General features: G+C 39.2%; 1 protein-coding gene across 3 annotated transcripts in view; it reads right to left on the minus strand.

The window, feature by feature from the left end:
- Positions 1 to 596: 596 nt before the first annotated feature.
- CDH11 (cadherin 11) overlaps positions 597 to 19,905 on the minus strand; it is a 141,862-nt gene continuing 122,553 nt past the window's right edge. For all 3 annotated transcript variants that reach the window (XM_032486455.1, XM_006189294.3, XM_014563101.2), the window contains exons 9-13: positions 18,772 to 18,908; positions 17,812 to 17,945; positions 17,460 to 17,577; positions 3,074 to 3,325; positions 597 to 1,927 (exon numbers count right to left, since the gene is read on the minus strand). In XM_032486455.1, the coding sequence (XP_032342346.1) occupies positions 1,431 to 1,927; positions 3,074 to 3,325; positions 17,460 to 17,577; positions 17,812 to 17,945; positions 18,772 to 18,908 (1,138 nt within the window). In that variant the 3' untranslated portion in view covers positions 597 to 1,430. The remainder of the gene's footprint in view (positions 1,928 to 3,073; positions 3,326 to 17,459; positions 17,578 to 17,811; positions 17,946 to 18,771; positions 18,909 to 19,905) is intronic.

Genomic DNA, 19,905 nt, shown 5'->3' on the forward strand with positions numbered 1-19,905 from the left:
TTGTTTTAAGAGGCATTAAAACTACAAGAGGAAAAATAAGCAGTTTCAGCCATCAGAGTCATTACGATAGCCTGGCAAGATCAAAGTAAGGAAACAGAGTAACCTTGGGGGCCTGATACCTGCATGTGGTAAGTGTGTATTTTTGACTCTCCACCCCTCCCTAACACCCAAATGCTCGGTATGGGGCATACAAATCTACATCTTGAACTTCAGAGTTCTGATAGTTTCATTCCATCATGGATTCGCTTCCCATAACCATCAAATTACTGATAGACAAGATAAATGCATATTATATAACAAGTATCGCAACATCATAGACTGACCTAGATCTTTAGCATCCTTCTTTTTGAGAAGATGTGTGTGAAGAGAAGCCAGGATGCTAACACCGAAAATGTACAAAAGAGCTTTACATTAATGTTACAGAATCTTGTCTGGGGAAAAAAAAACATATTTGATTTTAAATAAACAATAAAAGCACCAGACTACAACAGATCATAAATAAGATTATTAAAAGATCACAAATATCTTAAATTAGAATTATAAATGGGTCATCAGAAATACTTTTTTTCCCTCAATGTTAAGAATCAAACCCAGAATTAAAAAAGAATCTTTTTTTATTTCAAAGTTTGCTTCTTATATTGAAGCTCATATTAAAGCAACAGTACAATGTTCATAAAATATAAGTGTGATGCTGTAACATTTCTTACATGTCAGAATACTGATATTTGTATGTATACTAAAATAAGAACTTTAAAATTGTACAAATAGATACATTAAAAATGACATAGAAATAGGGCGCCTCTCACTGAAACAAGACAGTTATATCTGGCACGTATTAGTTTAAGATGAAAGTAGAAGCAAAAAGATTTACAAGAATCAGCAGTAACAAGATTGATGCTCAAGAGACATAATTGTACATTGTATTGTACATACATCGTATGGGTTTAAGCTGGCTGAATATTATATATTTCAAGTTTAAAAATGCACTACATATAGAGTGTCCATAGTTTAAGGCGAAATTACAGCTCAGAACTGTTGTCCTTTCTAATTTTGTGGAAGCTTCTTTGACAAATAAAAAAAAAAAAGGAAGAAGAAAAAAAGACTTAGATGTTCGTAACAAATAAACAATTTCCCTTCATTGTGAGTTCACCGTGAGACTTCTATTTCTCTTAAATATTTTGTAGGCCAAGTGGTTTTTCTCCAGCCCAGCTGATAAACAACTTCCATATTTGCCTTTTTGTGAGAAAAGGTACTTCACAGTATCTCCCACTTTGATGCCCTTGCAGGTTTATTAAACGTATCCTCTCTGTAAGACTTTGCTTGTTCTAAATGAGCCTTTCCTTGATTTAAAAAAATACCTGTTTACATAATCTTCTAGATTCTTCAGAACGCCAGACACAGTTCTTAAGGCCAAATTTGTACCGTTATTGTTAAGAGTCGTCATCAAAAGTGTCTTTGGAACCGTACAAGTCTGCTAGTTTCTTAAACCGAGGTCCCCAGTTCTGTAGGTAGTCATAGTCCAAGTCTGAATCTGTGGTGGCCGACTCTAAGGAGCTCAGGGACCCGGCCACCGAGCCCCTGCCTTCGTAGCCGTAGATTTGGATGGAGTCATAAGGGGGGGCGGTCGGGTCATTATCCGCCTCCTGTATTCTCGTGTTGATGAAGTCGTCTACGTCTACACTGTTGGGTGCCGGCCGGAGCCCAGGTCTAGGCATGTACTGGTACTCGGGCTTGATGTCTTTGCGGGGGATAAACCCGTTGATACCGTCGGGATTCTGGAGGGTGGCGATATCGAAGGCTTCCGTGTCTTCCTCCCCGCCCCCCTCGTCGTCGTAGGTGATGATGTTCTCCCGGACGTCTTCTTCCTCGAAGACAATCAGCGGTTCTTTCTTTTGCCTTCGTAGGGTCACAAACAACACTACGATGACTGCAGGGAAAGAAAAAGAAAGGAAGGGTAGGTTAAGCCCCGTCTTCTCTTCCCAGGGGAAGTCTGCTGACTGTAAAGCACGCTGTACACAAGCCTCAGAGCTGGAACCCGTCTAGGAGATGAGAGCTTTACCTGGAATCCCCAAAGACGTGCAAAACTGCCCTCCACCTGGCTCTTCCTCTGCAGAATGCTGCCAGGGAAATACTAGATCCAAACAAACTGGCGAGTTGGAACTATTTTGAGCTTTTTACAGATGAATCTGACAGTACTTGGAAATCGCCTTCCCAAGACTTAGGAAGATTCTAAATACGGTGATCTGAAGAGGGTCTAGCCATGCGTGTGACGCAATTTGTTTTTTGGTTTTTTGTGGCCTTTAAAAAAAAGTATTATTTATTGAAGTGTAATTGATTTACAGTGTTAGTTTCAGGTGTACAGCAAAGCAATTCAGTTATGCATATATTTTTTTCAGATTTTTTTCCATTATATTTTATTAGAAGTTGAATATAGCTCCCTGTGCTATACAGTAGGTTTGCAGTTTATTTTATGTGTTAGTACTGTGATGATACGATTCTTGTAAAGGTACAGTAAGGTCAATGCTGACCCTCCCCTAGACCTCTGGGCAGGGGCTCTGCGTCACCCCCCACCACAGACAGGACCTCAAATCTCTGAATGCCCTCATTTGTAAACTTTGAAGAGGCAGTTGTCTTCCTTTGCAGAAAGAAATAGGTCTAACCCACTTTAAAGAGACTGCAAACTGACATATTTAGAATCCTTCTCTTGTACGGCAAACCACTGCTCATATAATAGGTCTCTGCCTAAATTCCTCTTCTACAAATTCTTCTGTGATGTTCACCCCAACCCCTGCTGATGTCCCCGGATGTCTTCTGCTACACAGTCCTGCGATGCCCAGCAACTTGCTCATCACAACCTTCCTCAGACTCTGCTCTGACTGCTTGTTAAGCTGCCCACTCCCCCACCATACCATGAAATACATGAGCAGGCACCGCCTTTTTCTGGGTCTCACGTCGCATCGACAGTATATAGCACAGTTCCTGGTCCCCAGCCCCAACCTGAGAAATATATGTGTTTCAAGGAAGGGCACTGGTTGAGCAGCCCTTCCTGCAAGTGGCCCGGCAGGCCCCTTACCCAGAAGGATGACGATGCAGGCGAGGATGGCGACGAGCGCCCCGGTGCTCAGGCCCGCGTTCAGGATGTAGGCCTCGGCATTGCAGGACAGCAGCGCCCCGTTCACATCACAGCCGCAGACCTTGATGGTGAGGGTGTTGGTGCTACTCATGGGCGGGATTCCTCCGTCGCTGATGACGATAGGCAGGAGGTACAAGTCCTGCTTCTGCCGACTGAACCCTCCGCGCCGGGCGTACACCCCTGCGGTGTTGTCTGCGGGGACAGGGAGACCAGGCGTAGTCTCGGAGCAGGAGCCCCGCAGTCCCAGCCTCCCTTCGCACTTGTGCATTCGGCTTGGCAGACCTGAGTGTGCTCTCCTCACTGCCAGTGCTAACAGCCAGTCCTCCCCTGTAGCCTTAAATCTGGGCATCTGTAGAAGCCGCAGGCATCTGGCATGATCGGGAGCCCCCAGTTTAGTCCCACTTTGGAAAGGAACTCAGAAATCGGCTCTCTTTTATTTGCTTAATAGGAATGGCTTCCCTGGCTAGGTAACCATGCCATTCTCTGTTGGGGTGGAGCCCCTCTCCTCAAATACAAGAAAGCATGGGCTTCAGTCACATACTCTATGTTAGCATAGGATACAGTTAACTATATAAGCCAGTGTGAGAAAAACAAGACAAAAAGCTTCTTTTTCACATTTGCACTTTCCCTACTTCATGACCAGAGCCTTGGGCCAGGTTTTACTTGTTTGTTTGTTTTGAGAGACTTCAAATCCATCCTCAAATCTTGCTGAAGCTGTAAACCCACTCATGAGTCCTAAAGGAAAATACCATTTAAAAAGGAAATATTTTATAAACCCAGCAGCAGGTTTACAGTTTCTCTGAAATTTAAGCACCATCAGCCACCCAGTTAAACATGTCACTCCTGCTTAAAATGATGACAGGTTTTCCCCGTTGCCCACACAACACAGCCCACGTCTACACAGTGGATCACCAGGTAGTTCCCTGACCTAGATCTACCCTGCCTTCCAGGCTCATGCCAAGCCCTGCCCACAAGCCCCAGTTCAGCCTGCCATGCAGAACTCACTTCTGTTCCCCAGCACACCACACCGCCGTATGCCTTGGCTTTTACCCTCTGCTTTAATGCCCCCAAAAGCTGTTCCTTTGATCAGGAGAGGTGAACTTCTCAAGCCTCAACACCGAATCCCAAAGCCACCTTCAGGGAGTCCTCTCTAGACCTACCTCTCCCATCTTCTCCTTTTGAACCTGTCACACCTGTACATCACTACAGGAATCGGTCTCCCACTCTGCTGTCATTATTTCTTGGCGTAACTACTTGGATCTCTCCTAGACCGTGAATTTCTGGAGAATAGGGGCTTTTATCTGATCTCAGTCTTCCCAGTGCTGAACACACAGCAGACATTCAATAAATATTTGTTGAACAAATGTCATAACTGACATTTGTTCTGGGAAAAGGTTTAACCCAGATTCCAGATGTGGGCTTTCACATACTTCTCAGTCTTTTGTAACATATTCTCCCAAATGCTTCCTCATCATGTTTTGTGTACCTCAACCAGCCAAAAAGATTTTTTCTAGGCCATGTGCTCTGGGTTTGGAAAACATTGGTATTATAAAGTAGTGGAAGTTTTGAATGTGCTCCATCAAATTACACGCACACACACACACAGATCCTCAGTACAGCATGACTTTTTTAATGAGTTAGGAGTCAGTAATTTATAACAGTAAGAATGGTATGACCAACATGATGGCCTGATAGCTCTCATGCTTTAAATGGATTGACAGTACCATGAATTACCTCTTGTGGTAGGAACACTTATCTTAGAATCTAAAAACTGAATTGATGTATTTTAGGTTAAAGGAAATGTAATATTATTCTCTGTGAGATAAAAAAAATGTATAAAAGGCAGATTCAGTCTCATTTAGGACAGAACAGATACTCTGAGCATCGCAGAGGGTAAGGTGTGGGCACCCGCTGGCTTTTGGCAAGACATAATGACATTCTCTGCCCTTTGCCGCTAATATCTCAATCAAAGCAGGGCAGAACAGCAAGCCCTTGTTTCTCTATTTTCTGAATTTTGTGTGATTGGCATATAATGCTCTTATTGCTGGAGAAAATTTATATGTACTATGGAAAATCATGAAAAAATAAAAATAAGCTGGTCAAATGGAATGTTAAGTGAAAATTCAGTTTCCTGACTGCTCTTTCCTATTCTAGGCATACCATTGCCCTATACTTAACAGTTACCAAAAAATTACTTATCTCCAATAAATTATTTCAAATGTTATTTTTTCATTCTCACACATTTTTTGAGTTCAAATAAGACTTTCACAAATTAAATGTTATAATATTTGCCCCCATTTTAATGATCTGAAATGTCATGAATACCATCATAAGTAAAAAAAGGAATATTAAAAATTTATGAATGAAAGCACATTCATTAAATTGGTCAAATATACCTCTCTGACACAGATGGCATCCCCAAGAGGGCATTCACTTAGTGTATCTATCAGGTCCCACGCTATTCCCTTTCCATGGTGTTGTTTGGAGGGAATGTGTCCTGAGTGTTTTATTTTTTTAAATCCTTAGAAGCCATGATTTAAAATCTATTCTTAGAGGGGTGGGTATAGCTCATGGTAGAGTGCATGCTTAGCATGCACCAGGTCCTGCATTCAATCCCCAGTACCATTAAATAAACAAACAAACAGACAAACAAACAAAATAAATAAACCTAATCCCCCCACCAGTACCTTTAGATCACAGCAGGCTGGCTCACCTATGATGGTAATTGAAAATCAAACACTAATGGAAAACATGGATCTGGGCAGGACCCCAGCCGGTGAATTCAAGATGTTTCATATTCCGAACAGCTAAGTCTTCTCAGACACGCTGGAAGTTTGACATGGAAGCTCATCAAAGTCCCCATCTGACTGAACCCTTTACAGCCTCCAAGTTATGCATCAACAGACTCTCAAGAACTTTTAAAAAAATGTCTTCTGGTCAAACATGGTTCACATATGGATTTTAAGATTCATTCGAAAATAAATGGACTGAAGTTCTCTTCTTGGGCATACTCCAAGTACATACTTTAGAATGAGTCATTTTTCCTGCCAGAGCCTCTCTTGTTCATCTTTAAAATGAGGACACTGGTTGATATCAAGCATGCCTCATAGGGTTGTTATTGGAAACAAACAGTGTAATAATAGCCAGTGGTTGTCCTTGGGGCTGTGTTTGCAGAGGGCTCAGGAATCCTTCTATGAGAAAACTTCACCCTCAGTATGGAGATCCTCCAGGGCTGGTGAAGTGGTGAAGGGTAAATGTGGACACATAAGAAACGTGTCTAGACAGACTAGTTTGGCACTTAGGTTGCCCTGTTGCTCTGCATCTAAGCGGCCCCAGCACCAATGGGAGGATGAGTTTTTTGCGGGGAGGGCCATTTCAGACGCATCAGTACCATGTTCTGTGATGGGCTTTCTTGTGATCCACTCTGATCACAGATCTTATACTAACAAAAAGAGCCACTCCATGAAAAAAATATCTAGAAAAACAAATGGAAAAAAGAAACAAAATAACAATTTTTAAAAAGCCTCTACTGGAAATCGATTTTGCATTCTCAGTTTGGCTACAAATTCTCTCACCTAAATTATTTTAATTAGCCAGCTACTCCCTATCTGTCTCTGAGAGCGTATCCCTCATTTTGGACATACACATTCCTGAGGTTCATGGATGACCCAATTGAAAAAAAAAAAAGCTTCTGTGAGGACACATTTTCAGGGAAGTGCCAATTTGGTTCCTTGGTTAATAAGATGAGGCAGAAAAAGACAAATGTTGTATTGATTTTTGAGTTTCTGTCAAGAGATTTCTCAGATCCTTCTCCTTTATAAAAATTCCACAGATCAAATCTCTCAGTATTTGGGGTCAAACAGACCTGGGCTTGAAATCTTGACTCTTCTACATATTAATTGCCTGACGTTTACACATATTAGGTAAATGTCTTGAGCTGCTATATTCTCATCCAGTGAAGTAATACTTTTTAGGGTTAAATTTGATTCCATTCATAAAGGTACTAAGCACCATACCAGACTGCTGGAGATGCTCAGTAAATACTAATTCTTTTCTGGAAACTCTCCTCTTTGAGCAGTAGACTAATGAGAAAGAGAAACATATTAACAGAGAGGAAAGTGAATTCTTGGAAATATCATTGCATCTTTGAATGCAGTTGCCTACACAGAAAGGCTCATCATACAGAGGTAGGAAGATGGTTCATGCTCTTCAGTCCCACATAACGTATTTCCCATGGTTAAGAAAATGTTTTTCAAAGACCTCGGTGTTTCATCCTGACACCCACTGCTCTCATCCTTGGCCACAAATACGTAAGCAGTTCCTTGTTTTTCCCCACTTCAGCAAAAACTTGCAAATGAAGCCATTAATTACTAGTATATGTCATGTACAAATTATAGTATTTCTATTAATGGAAAATAAATTCAGGCTTCAAATTTTTATGTCTGCAACCTGGACTCCTAATCACATGCTGTTTTTATCTGCACACTTCGTCATTATGCTAGCAAAATGTCAAAGTTCCTGATAACGATGATCTCCATGGTACCAGTTTGGAAATGCAAATGGGAGGGCTATGATGATGATGTCACCCAAGGGAGGGACACTGACAACTGATATGAAAAGGGCAAATTGTGATAGGGAAGCCAGCCCTCGAAAGATAGAATGCACTGGGTGCCAACATGGTATTAGCCAAAAAATACACTGGGAACAGAGCAAAATGGGCAGTGAGTGGGCATAGCCCCTGCGTTTTAATAACTTAAAAAGAGGAGGCACTACAGCAAAGGATTAGTACTTTCTGTTCTCACCATGAAGTCAGGAGAGAGGCTTGGCTTAAGGTGAGAGATGTCACCCCTGTAGCTTTCCTATAGTTCTTAAGATGCTCTTCCTTACCACTTTGTTCCCTCTGTCCCTCTCCGCTCCAAAGCTAAAGATTCCCCCACGGACCAACCTGATCAGAAACACTTGAGCCTGTGAAGACAGGCACTGTGTGCATCTGACCGAAGCCCATCTCTTGAAACTGTTAAAGATCTGCAGAATCTAGGCCAAGGCCTTGCTCTTATTTTATTCACTTCTGACCTAAATCTACCTACTCTACCCCTTCTGCTCAAACCTCAGAGACAGAGTACATCTGTCTACCACATAAAAAACTCCCGCACACTTGAAGACAGCTATGCAGTCGCTAGCAGAATAACCATTATTTGATTACTTTCCTCTCAGGCCCTCTTTTCTTTTTTTAGAAATGTGGCAACAGTTCTATCATGACAATGAAAGAAAAAAAATATATATAGTGTGTGTCCCAAAAGTCTTAGTGGAGTTTTAAGCTTTAATAATTTCAGAGGTGCACATGCTACACGATGACAAAAGACATAATTGAAACACCTAGCTATTTAGTTTTTTAATACTCAATTAGATTTGTGATTTTTGAAAAATTAATTTTAATTTCTGATGCCAGTGTTTGCCACTTTGACTCTGAGGGAGGGACTGAAATCACAGAAATGTCAAATAATACTTTTGTAGAATTTATCTTCTGATATGACTAATGCTGAAAGGTGAACTGAATAGCCTTGCCTTGTCTCTCTGAGCGCCGTGTGAACTGCCTGTCTACCTGTAGTCCCTGCTTATGGTGCGTATTTGACAGTGTGTGGAGACTGAGTGTCTGTTCTCTCCACCAGACAGTAACCTCCTCGAAGACAAGAACCTTGTCTCTCTCATCTTTGTTCAGTTAGCAGTGTTTTGTGTCAGAGGAATGAACAGGTGAAGGACATTTCTTTCATTGTATCTCAGCATCAATCTGGCTTTTCCACACGGTCAGATTTCACTGATTCATTAGCTCGCCGTCAATTTTCAGCCTCCATCTTCTCCTAGTTTGTACTTTTGAACCCCACCTGATCAATGCTGCCTGTGTCTATATTATGGATTTTGTTCCTGGTAAATATCGTCATCTCTTTATCTCATTAATTTTTTTGTTATTATTTAGGGTGAGTCAGATTCAACTATGTAACATTTATTGAGCTGTTAATATTTGCAGACCTTATTCTTTGTTCCTTCCACATACCTTATCTCAGAATTTTTAAATTATGTGCAGAAAGTATAATTATCCTTATTTTATACAAAAATAAATTGACAAAGAGGGAAGCAACTGATCACAATAATATGGAAAATACAAACAAAACTAGGATTCAGACTCCTTTAGGTTTCACTGCAGTTTTACTAGGGCAGCTAACCCTAGAATCCTAATATTACCGCATGCCAATTACATTCATTCTTTTTTTAAAACCAAATTTCCCTAACATGGTTAGTTAATTAGATGGACCCCATCACAGCCTACAGCTGGATCCAGATAGAAAAAGACAACACAGCTGCTCTTAGAAACCTATGAATTTTATGTCAGAGAGACCTACAAGAAATTAAGGGAACTCACTCAACACCTCCCTTCCCACAGCATTTCCAGAAACACAGACACCTTCAGAAACAAACCAACATGTGAGAGGCAAAAAGAAATCTATTATTTTCCCAATATTTTGGAATGAAGGAAATGCTACAATGAGGTAAATTCTCTGAGGCCAGCCTTAAAATACTAATGCAGAAAACGGTTTAATCCAAGACTCTGATGGCTGTAATGTCTCCCATCTAAATCAAAGAGCTGCATAGTACAGGGGAGTTGGGGTGATCATTATCTTTTAATTAACACGTTTGATTCTGAGGGATCGGCAAAATACAAAATGCAATTAAATAACACTGTAGGAATAATTGCCTACATGCATGTGTGCATGAGGCATCTAAGTGTGCACTGTTTGTTGGTATCAATAGACTTCCAATTGTTGTAATTTATCACATCCTTAGAATCAACTCTCCCTCCACTTTTGTTAGAGGACATTTTTCTCCTTAGTGATAGGAAGGGAGAAAGGAACATATTTCTTGGTTTTAAGACAAGGAAAACTACCAAGGAATTCAGTGGGATATAAACATTTAGGGTCTTTTAGTGAGTTGAGAAATCCCAAGAGTAGTTAAGTCAGTGACCAGAGGGAACCCTGAAAGGATACCCTTATCCACAAAGAAGACCCATTTCTTTCTCTGTTGGGTTGGTGAGGGGGTCGGTTTCCAGATCAACTGTGTTCTGTGTTGGACAAACTGCAGCAATGAATTTCAGGCAGAAAAGGAACATAATTATTTATACAGTGAAAAAGGCAGGGCATTAAAAGCCATCTGCCATTTTGATCTGCCAGCAGAACATCTTCCATATTGAAGCAATTAAAGGGGAGAAAAGTTCCACAGAAATCTGTTTGGCTATCTTTAAATTATAAAAGTGAAAAACCAGAAGCATATTTGGATGCTTTTTGGTGGTGCTCATCACACACAAAATTAAAAAAAAAAAAAAGGAAGGAAAGATGTTCACCAATTGATCTAATCAGGGCAAATCTATCTTGGCTCTCCTCCCTTTCCCACTCAGACCTGCTTGCCATACAAACTTTTTGTTGTTGTTTTCGCTCTCTTTTTAAAATTTTTTAGCAGTTCAAACTTTACTCTGAATGTAGCATGTATCAGAGCTCATTTGATCTGCAACTTGGCCCATATTAGACAACATACTTGCAAAATAAATGCATCTGAAAGTCATCTCTTCTTGGACCCAAACCTTAGATGTCCCATATATCTTTGTGGAATAATAAATAATAAATGGATGAAGGGATAGAAGGGGTGGGTGATGTGGTATTGACTCCTTCAGAACATTCCAACATCAAAAGATGGGTTGTCTTTTTCAGCCTGAAGCTTATCTCATAAGATAATCATTTTTCCACAGTAATAACTAATCCCTGAAATGTCTGAAGCACATTACATGTTCTCCCATCCATTCTTTCACTTTAATTCATGCATTTGGTCAACCCACTTAAGTCCTGGGATAGTGTCCCCACCGAGCTCAAATTCTAATGGGAGACAGATAGGGAAATGTACGCTGAGGACGCAGAGTGATAAGAAAAATAGGAGAGGTTATTTAGTGCAGTGTTCCTGGAGCACAGAGGACGTAGCATCCAAGAGGGGCTGGGGATGCCCAGCAAAGCTTCACCTAAGAGACTTCACTTACGGTGACACTTGAAAGAGGAGGTATACTAGGCAGGAGGAGCACACTTCCCGCAGAGCAAAGGCATGGACGTGTGAGAGCACAGCGTATTAGGGAAGCCAGAGGTGTTTTGAAGTGTCTGGAGTTTATGGTTTAAGGTAGCAAAAGAAAGAGATGACAGATACAGAGTTTATGGGAGGTAGATCATATCATTTCTTGCTCAGTAGGCTATGAAGTTTCAGTAAAATCCACGGAAGTGGAGAGTCATACAAGAATTTTAAGGAGATACATTATCGCTGTAGCTCCTCTGTAGTTGGTCGTGAACAGTCACTAGCAGTTAGCTGTGCTTTCACAACGTCGTGAACTTTGCTGCATGTGCTTTGGGAACTTCCTGACATCTTATTCACTGCTGAAGCCATGCATGTAATCTTTATCCTTGCTCTCTCTCCTCTCTATTTTATCAAATGATCATTGTTTGGAATAAGAGGTTTGGAAGTTAAAAATATGAGGTTCAATAGCAGGATATTTCAATTTAATTTATCAAGACATTAGGCTAGGGCAAAGGTTCAAAAGCACCGTCATCTTCTTACAATCCAGAAATTGTGATTAAAAATTAAACATCCAGTTTTTTAAATAAAATAATAATGGAAAGGAAATTTCCTAAAACATAAACACACACACACCATAATACAAATCTTAATTTTCATCTAACAACCAATTTTATGCTTAATGATGAAACTCTTGAAGTAATATCCAATTAAAGCATAAGTGGCCATTATTACTGCTATTATTTAACATGTATTCAAAGGTGCAAATATATGAATTTGACCAAAAAAAAAAAAAACCCAAGGATGAAGCAAATTGTCAAATTTTTTATATAGTTATCTCCCTAGAAAACCCAAGAAAATAAGTTGAGAAGTTATATCACTTTAGAACAATGTTTATACATTGTTTATACTAAAAATTTTCATTTAGAAAATATATATAATCTAAAAATCTACCTGATAACAGCATCCAAAATATCAAGTATCTAGCCATAAACTTAATAAGAAATGCATACAACAAAACTGAAGAAAATTACAAAGCATCTCTGATAATAAAAAGAGAACTGATTCAGTGGAAAATCAGCTCATGCTTCTGGATGGGAAGGATATTTTCAAATTTTCAGTTGTTAAATTAATCCATAAATTTAAGGTAAACTCGATAAAATCCATGAAGATACTTATCAGGCACAAATTATAAATGAAATAAAAAATAAATGAAAAGTAATTCTAAGTTATATCTGGAGGCACAAATAAACCAAAATTTAAGAAAGAGTAATAAAGTGAAAATAATGTGGACAAAGCACTGGTCAGATTTTAACATATATACTATACATATGCAATTAAAGAAAAATATGATACTACCATGAGAGTAGTAAATGGATAGACTAGGAAGAATGCAAGTCCAAAAAAAAAAAATCTAATAGTATGTAATGTAGGTGAAGATCAGATGGTGTCACAAAGCGGTTAGAAATGACTCTATCTTAAATGATATTCAGGAAATGGCCAACAAAGGGAGCCCTTATATTTATTTCACATGGATAAACGGTTGAAATGGGAAACGTGATATATATATATATAAAAGAAAGAAGAAAAGCTAGGTGAATACTGATGTCAGTTTTGCAAGAGGAAGGCCACACTAAGAATAATACTCAACAGAAAAATAGATACAAAAAGTGCAGCGTCTATACTTTAGAACACAGCATAATCAGAACTGAGAGGACACTGCAGCACTGGGGAGATCCATGCAGTAGGTGCGATAAGTCAGAGGTTAATGGCATTAAAAGGTGATGAGACTTCACAAGTCAACAGCCAACTGATGAATATACAATTCAGACAATGGGTAGAGGACATGAGGAGCCAATTTATAAAGCAAGAAAGGAATCAATACTTATTTTTTTTAAAATCCTAACTTTACTAGTAATGGCAGGAATTGAAAAATTTTAAATGTGACATGTGATTATAATCCACTTATCCATCTGTGAATCACTTAAAAAGAGTAAGTGTCTAGAGTTGGCTTGAATGTGGGGAAATGGGAGCTTACCTGTTTTACTGATGCTGTTATAAAATGGTATAAGATTTCTGATAGGTAATTTGTCAGTTAGGTATCAAAAGCTTCTGGTATAGTAATTCCACTCTAGGAAATCCATCCTAAAAGAATAACTTATTTGGCAGAAATGTGTGAAAACAATGTACTTACACAACAAGAGTCAACTTGTATTACATACCCTTATAATGAAGTTAGGAGGATATTTAGGGAGAAAAATGTTGTCCTAAGTATAATGATACTGAAAAGTGCGTATCACATGTTATTATGTAGGGGAAAAGTGAGATTTTTTTATGGTTGCCTTTTTTAAAGATCAAAACATATGCCAAGAAAAAGTCTGGAAGGCTATGAAAATTAGCAGTGATTATTTCTAGGTAGTATATTATCAGGTTATTTTATTATTTTTAATTTTATTTCTGCTTGTTTGTATTCCACCTAATTTTCCTACCAGAATATGTATTAATTATGCAGTGGAAAAAAGTATAAAATTCTTTGCAAATATATTTTACTACAGTTCCTAAGGCTGTGACTAAAATTAAAATCGAAGTACAGTTTCCCCTTTTCTGTTCACACTTTCCCTAGAATCCTAGATGGATGAATTGACTTTAATTTTAGATTTTTTTTTCTCTTCTGAAGATTGCTATTATTTCATTACAGGGTAAACAAAGACCTTTTTAAAAAAGAATTAATTAGAAAAGACATAAGCTTTACATTCATAATATATAATGTGATACATACACCGGACAACCCTTCAAACACTCAAACTTTCCAGTTCAACTTCACTTATTAGGCAAGTCTTTGATGTTTCATATTCTTTCTTGGAAAAGGGGACAAAAATGCCCACTACGCCTACCTCAGGGGGCTGTTTAGGAATTATGTGAAACAATGGCTGTGAGAAGGTTTTATAAACCAATGTAGAGCTAGGTACACGAGAAGAGCTAGTCTCAGTTATTTTTCCTTTGCCCTTTTTGTATTCATTCCATGTTTCTTATGTTTTTTTTTTTTTAAGATGCTGTAAGTGTGGTATTTTCAAAGTAAATGCATCTCAAAACCTGGGCGGATCAGCTCTTCATCTCCCCAAAGAGCACCATTCTCGATATTAACAGCCTAAGATGGACTCAAATGCTGAAGAGTTAGTTATCCAGTGTTCTCTCCCGCTGCCTGCTGAGCTGACTTTGAAGCTCAGGCTGCAGGAAGGAGCAAGATAAAATGAAATAAAAGGCCTGTGTGTATTAAGATGGCTTCCCCTGTTATATTTTTAAAGAAGCCAAAGGCTTATGCCGAGTCTAGGCAAACACAATCCTGATTATTTACATGGCATAACAGAAGTAAACACTCAAGGAGAGAGAAATCGGATGCTTTTACTCAGCATGCTATAAACCATTATCTCACGTTTTCTATGGGAAACAGTCTTAGCCGGGAAATTTGGTAACTCAGTAGGCTATTAATAGGACGTGGAAGGTGATTATTCCTTTTGGATCACTTCAATATGTAATTACTTTTAGGAGCTGGTAGAAAGAAACTCTATTAAATGATAATTATAGGACTGTATTTGCTCTAAAGGTTTTGTAATAGCTCTAAACATGGGAGCTTTCGTTAACTGTTTGCCATAGTTAATAAAGTCATTTTTCTTAAAAAGTAGTAATTCCCTGCAAAAGTGGTAGTTCCACATAGGATTCGTTTCTTGTAGGGAAGGGCAGGGGAAACAGACTGTGCAGGAGGTTGGCTTGTCCGTGGCAATATAATCTCCTTGGAAATAGAGACGGCGTCCCCAAAGTATGGTGCCAAAGTGAAATATGTATAGCTCCCTAGAGGACAATAGGTCTTAGTATCACGTTTCCAGAGGGTGAACAGCAACTAAATATTATCGCACACATAAAAAGAAGACAGGGTAGGTGATGGAGGTGAGGCTGGTGCAGTAAGAAAAGCCTAGAAACACCAGCTGTTTCAGGAGGCGACCAGCGATAAATAGGGATGTTGCCGGGAATACATCCAGGAGTTAGACCTCAAATGTGAATTGGGGATTATATGAGCACACAGATAAAAGTCTGACCACAGATATTTGAGAAAGCTGATACTAAAAGTGGTGATAACCTAGGAGGCACGTGAAAACACCAGACTTTTCTGGACAATCAAGTAGATTACTTCACTTCATTGATAAAACTCAGTTTGCCGAAGTATTTTTTTATCAATATTTTCTTCGTCGTACAACTGACATAAGCCTAGGCTGAAACAATGTAGCAATCTATCAAGCCAGGGTGGGTTCGAATAATCTGGGAATTAAGATTCCGAGAGTCGAAGCAGGGAGTTCTCATGAACACAAATAAAGATACACACATATCTTAGAAAGTATTGGAAAAATGCTTTTTATGCCACCTTGGTCAATTCAGCTTGGTAAATATCTATCAAATACCCATGACGTGCCAGGGTCTCCCTGTTTTGGAGAAATCCACCTTTACAAAAGGCAATTCCTGTGTTACACGTGTGTTCTACTAGTGGTTTGTGTGCTTCTCACTGAGAACTGCTCATCTATCTCAGGGGTTTGCAGAATTGTCTCTTTAAGGGGTTTAAGGTGCTCACACATGCACATCGACCAAAGACAAAGGCAAAAGAAAAATCCTAGATGATATAAAATTAAAGAGCTCCAAGTGGAATCTCTATTTTTACACGATGAGAATCATTTTCAAGGTGATTTATGGGGTTGTTTTGTGGGTTCCTAGATAACACGTCTCTCCATTCAATTTCCTTCACATCCAGGCTCTCAAAAGCATGCCCACTGCAGAAAGCAAGGCCTAAGAAGGCATCATAGCACACAGGACATTCTACCCTACAGACTCCTTTGGTATGTGGGCTTGATCTATAAGGGTCATAATGAAGTGCTCAAATCAGTCTAAGAAATAATAATGTATGTCAATCATACCCTGCCGTATCCCAGGAGCATGGGAGCCACTTCTCTTTTTTAATTGTGTACCCAGTAGGGCACAGTGGTTTAGGCTGTGACCTCTGCCTAGGTCTCACTCCTATGTGGCCAATTGACTTTGAATAAGTTACTTAATGGTCTGTGCCTCGTCTTCCTCATCTTCAAATTGGGAATGATGATAATAACACCTCCCTATGATGCCATTGAGAGAATTAAATGGATAGTGTATAGAAAGAACCTTGGCATGGTGTTGGAACACAGTTACCAGTATTTATGACATTGATAACACTGATACTGGTGAATGGAAAAGTAATATTACTTTACAAGATTCATTTAAGTTCCTATAAGCCTGACCTCAGTCACCAAGAAAGCAATGTAATCCATAACCTCATACATAGCTAGCATGTGTCTAAGGAAAACATATGTTCAGAAGGACCACCTTTTATTCCTATGTCAAATCATGGCATCTGTCTTCCTGTTTTTACAGACCTGCATTGTCACAGGTTTATAGGAACAGATGCAGACCAAAATAGTCTGACCAGGAGTCCAGAAACTTATTTTTTGATCCTGGCTCTGTTACCAACACTTTGTCAAGGGACTGCATCAGTTTTGGCCTATACAACACCAAAACAACAACAACAACAACAACAACAACAACAACAGCTACTTTGAATAATTTGCAAATCTAGAGCCTCCTTGACTAATGAAATAAGAAGTAGAAATCACATTAAATTTTGCCACATTTGCAGTGGTGAAACAATGCTTTACTCACGCCCTTCAGGCAATAATCCTACAACTAATTTTAGGTATCAAGCTAAACCCAACCACACTGCACTTAAACTGCTGGGAAGGGAAGGCCAGCTGAAAGATTACATTCCTTTCAAAGTTGAACTAATCTCTTTTAAAGCTTTACTTGATAGCAATATTCATAAAGCCATGCTTCCCCCTAAGGGTTTATCAACCTCTTAAAAAAAAGATAAATGAAGTGTTTGCATATTGACCCTGTAAGCTTCCCCACTTGGCTTTCCCACTGCTTCATGAATATCAAAGCCAACAAAAAAAAAAAGTAAAATAAAATTAGACTCACTCATTCACATGCACCAAATGAGCCCACGTCTCAATATAAAGGTGGCATTATTATTTCTTGTTTGTTCTTCAACCGAAAGGCATTATTAAGATTAGGGGAAACACTTGTGCTCTGCAATATAAAAGCCATTTATTTTCCATTTCTACTTCCCTGAATGCACAAGAACCTTGGTACGAACCTCTGTTGTCTCTGACTGTGAAATTTGGATTGTGAATGATTTCAGGGGGCAGACTGAAGATAAATCTTGGTCCATTGGCTGTGTCATCCTTGTCATCTGCACTAATTGTAACAATTGGCTGAAAGAGAAAGGTGGCCCATAAATAAATCATGCTGACATTGGCATATCATTTATTCAAAAATTCCTGGCTGGCTAAGAATTCTGGTTTTAATTAGAGAACATAGCTCCAGAGCTAAACCTGGGCTCTGATGCCTTCTTGAGCAGTGGGAGGTAGGTCCAGGTGATGTTCTCAAACCCAAACTCCGTTTCCAAATGCCTTGCTCACAACCAGGGCAGGGGAAAGTAGCATTACCTGGTTAGAAAGTGGCTTGGTCTGGTCACTCTCACAGATGAAGCCTTCATAAGGGGCGGCAAACTTGGGAGCATTGTCATTGACATCAAGGACCCTAATGGCCACAGGGACTTTGGCTTCCTGATGCCGATTGTCTAAAAGGAGAGAATTCAGACAGTAAATATGTGCAAGGGATGAATCCATGTTGGTCCAAGGTTATTCCTGGGCAAGAGTGAGCTCCAGCCATTCATATGGGCAGTGCAGGGAAAGGCATTGTTGGCATAAAAATCATCCAAAACCTGAAGTATGCTAAGTCCAGTGCGAGGAGGATGTCCTAGAATAAAGGCTGACATTAGACCAGTAAGAAATACAGCATGTTTCCATTTCTGCAGAGGATTAATTCTAAATGCTTATAATGGAGCCTGGTTCCCCCAGAGTATAGTCCATTACAGCAGTTCTCAAAGTGGGGTCTCCCCAGAGCAACATCATACAAGTTGGGAATTTGTTGGAAAGGAAAATTCTCAGACCCCTACCCTAGACCTACTGAGTTAGAGGCTCTGAGGGTGGGATCCAGAAATCTCTGTTACAACAAGCCCTTATGATAATCCCCTGCATGACCAAGTTTGAGAACCCACAAATCTTGGCTTCAGGGATTCTGCTGCTCTGGGTTTAAACAAAACTGAGTGACAGGATAAAGTGGAGAATCTTTCACGATTGTTAAGCGTTTCAAGCTGCTGAGGGCTATCAGCCCATGTGCCAAGTCTGTACCCAGTTCTGCCAAAGAAAATGAAAACATCTCAATGTGTTTATATGTCTTCCTAGAAGGATGACCAAAAATAAGTTTTAACGACTGAAAAATATGTTTAAGACTAAAAAAAAAAAGTGTTCCATCTCAGCTGTCATTTTCCAGAATATATATATGAGAGTCTGAAGGAATAATATTTGGCGAAGTAGAATCAAAACCCTTAGGAGAATACTTACGGATTTCTGCTGCAAAAACGGATATGTTGAGCCAGGCAGTTTCTTCTCTATCCAAAGGTTTCGTAGTTTTAATAAAACCATCCTCTGGATTAATCGTGAAAAACCTGTCCAGGTCAGTATGACGATCGATTGAATACCTAAGCAGAATGCAAATGAGGCAATTAGACCGAGACATTCCAAGCAGCTTAGTATTTGAATATTTTCTCCATGCTATATTTAAAGCAACTTTTTCAATGAATTGCTTGAGCTAGGTTTTCTTTTTAATCAAATTTGCTTTTCAAACTTCATACATGAATCTCTTATAGAAATCATTTTGCCACGTTGGAATTCTTTATTCAGGACAATGAATGAAAGAGCTATTTAGCATATTTGATTGAGAAACGTTGTAACATGTTGAATATTTCTCCATATTTACTACAATCACCCACCATCTGAATATTTATGAACCTGCATTTGGGAAGTGGGTTTGCCTTGCTCCCAAATTACTAAGAAAGTCACAAATGTGTGGAATCTTTGCCAGATTTTTGCATATGAAATATTAAATAGTTTCAAGTTCACCTAAATTTATCATCAAGGATCATTTGTGCTTCTAAAAAAATCAGGTTTCTACTTACTTAAAGGAAAATGCTAATTACATTTTGAGTGAATTTATTCAATTTGTTTGATTTTAGGGGTTCTCAGGTGGCTTGGTTCTGAATTCCATGATGAAATATGCAAAGCAGCCTTGGCCATTCATTTGTAGAGCATTCTCCCCACACTTTAATGACCCCAGGCTGAGTCTAACAGCATAGGTAGAAGCTTTCAGCTACTCCTGTCCACTAGAAAATTTGCTTGTTTCTAACAAAAGGCAAAAGAATTTCCAGAATATTATGGGGCAAGGTGAGGTGGAAGATGGGTCAAGGGGAAAGGTCTTTTTTTTTTTTAATTGAAGTACGGTCGGTTTATAATGTTGTGTTAATTTCTAGTGCACAATATAGTGATTCAGTCATACATATATAAATATATTCCTTCTCATATTCTTTTTCATTACAAGCTGTTACAAGGTATTTATTTAGGAATGGTCTTTGTTGAGGTGTAGTAAGGTGAAATAACCTGCCCAGTGGAAAGTACTGGAGACCTGGCTTTGTTTAGTAA

Source organism: Camelus ferus, chromosome 9 (assembly GCF_009834535.1).
Source record: "Camelus ferus isolate YT-003-E chromosome 9, BCGSAC_Cfer_1.0, whole genome shotgun sequence".
Classification (NCBI taxonomy): domain Eukaryota; kingdom Metazoa; phylum Chordata; class Mammalia; order Artiodactyla; family Camelidae; genus Camelus; species Camelus ferus.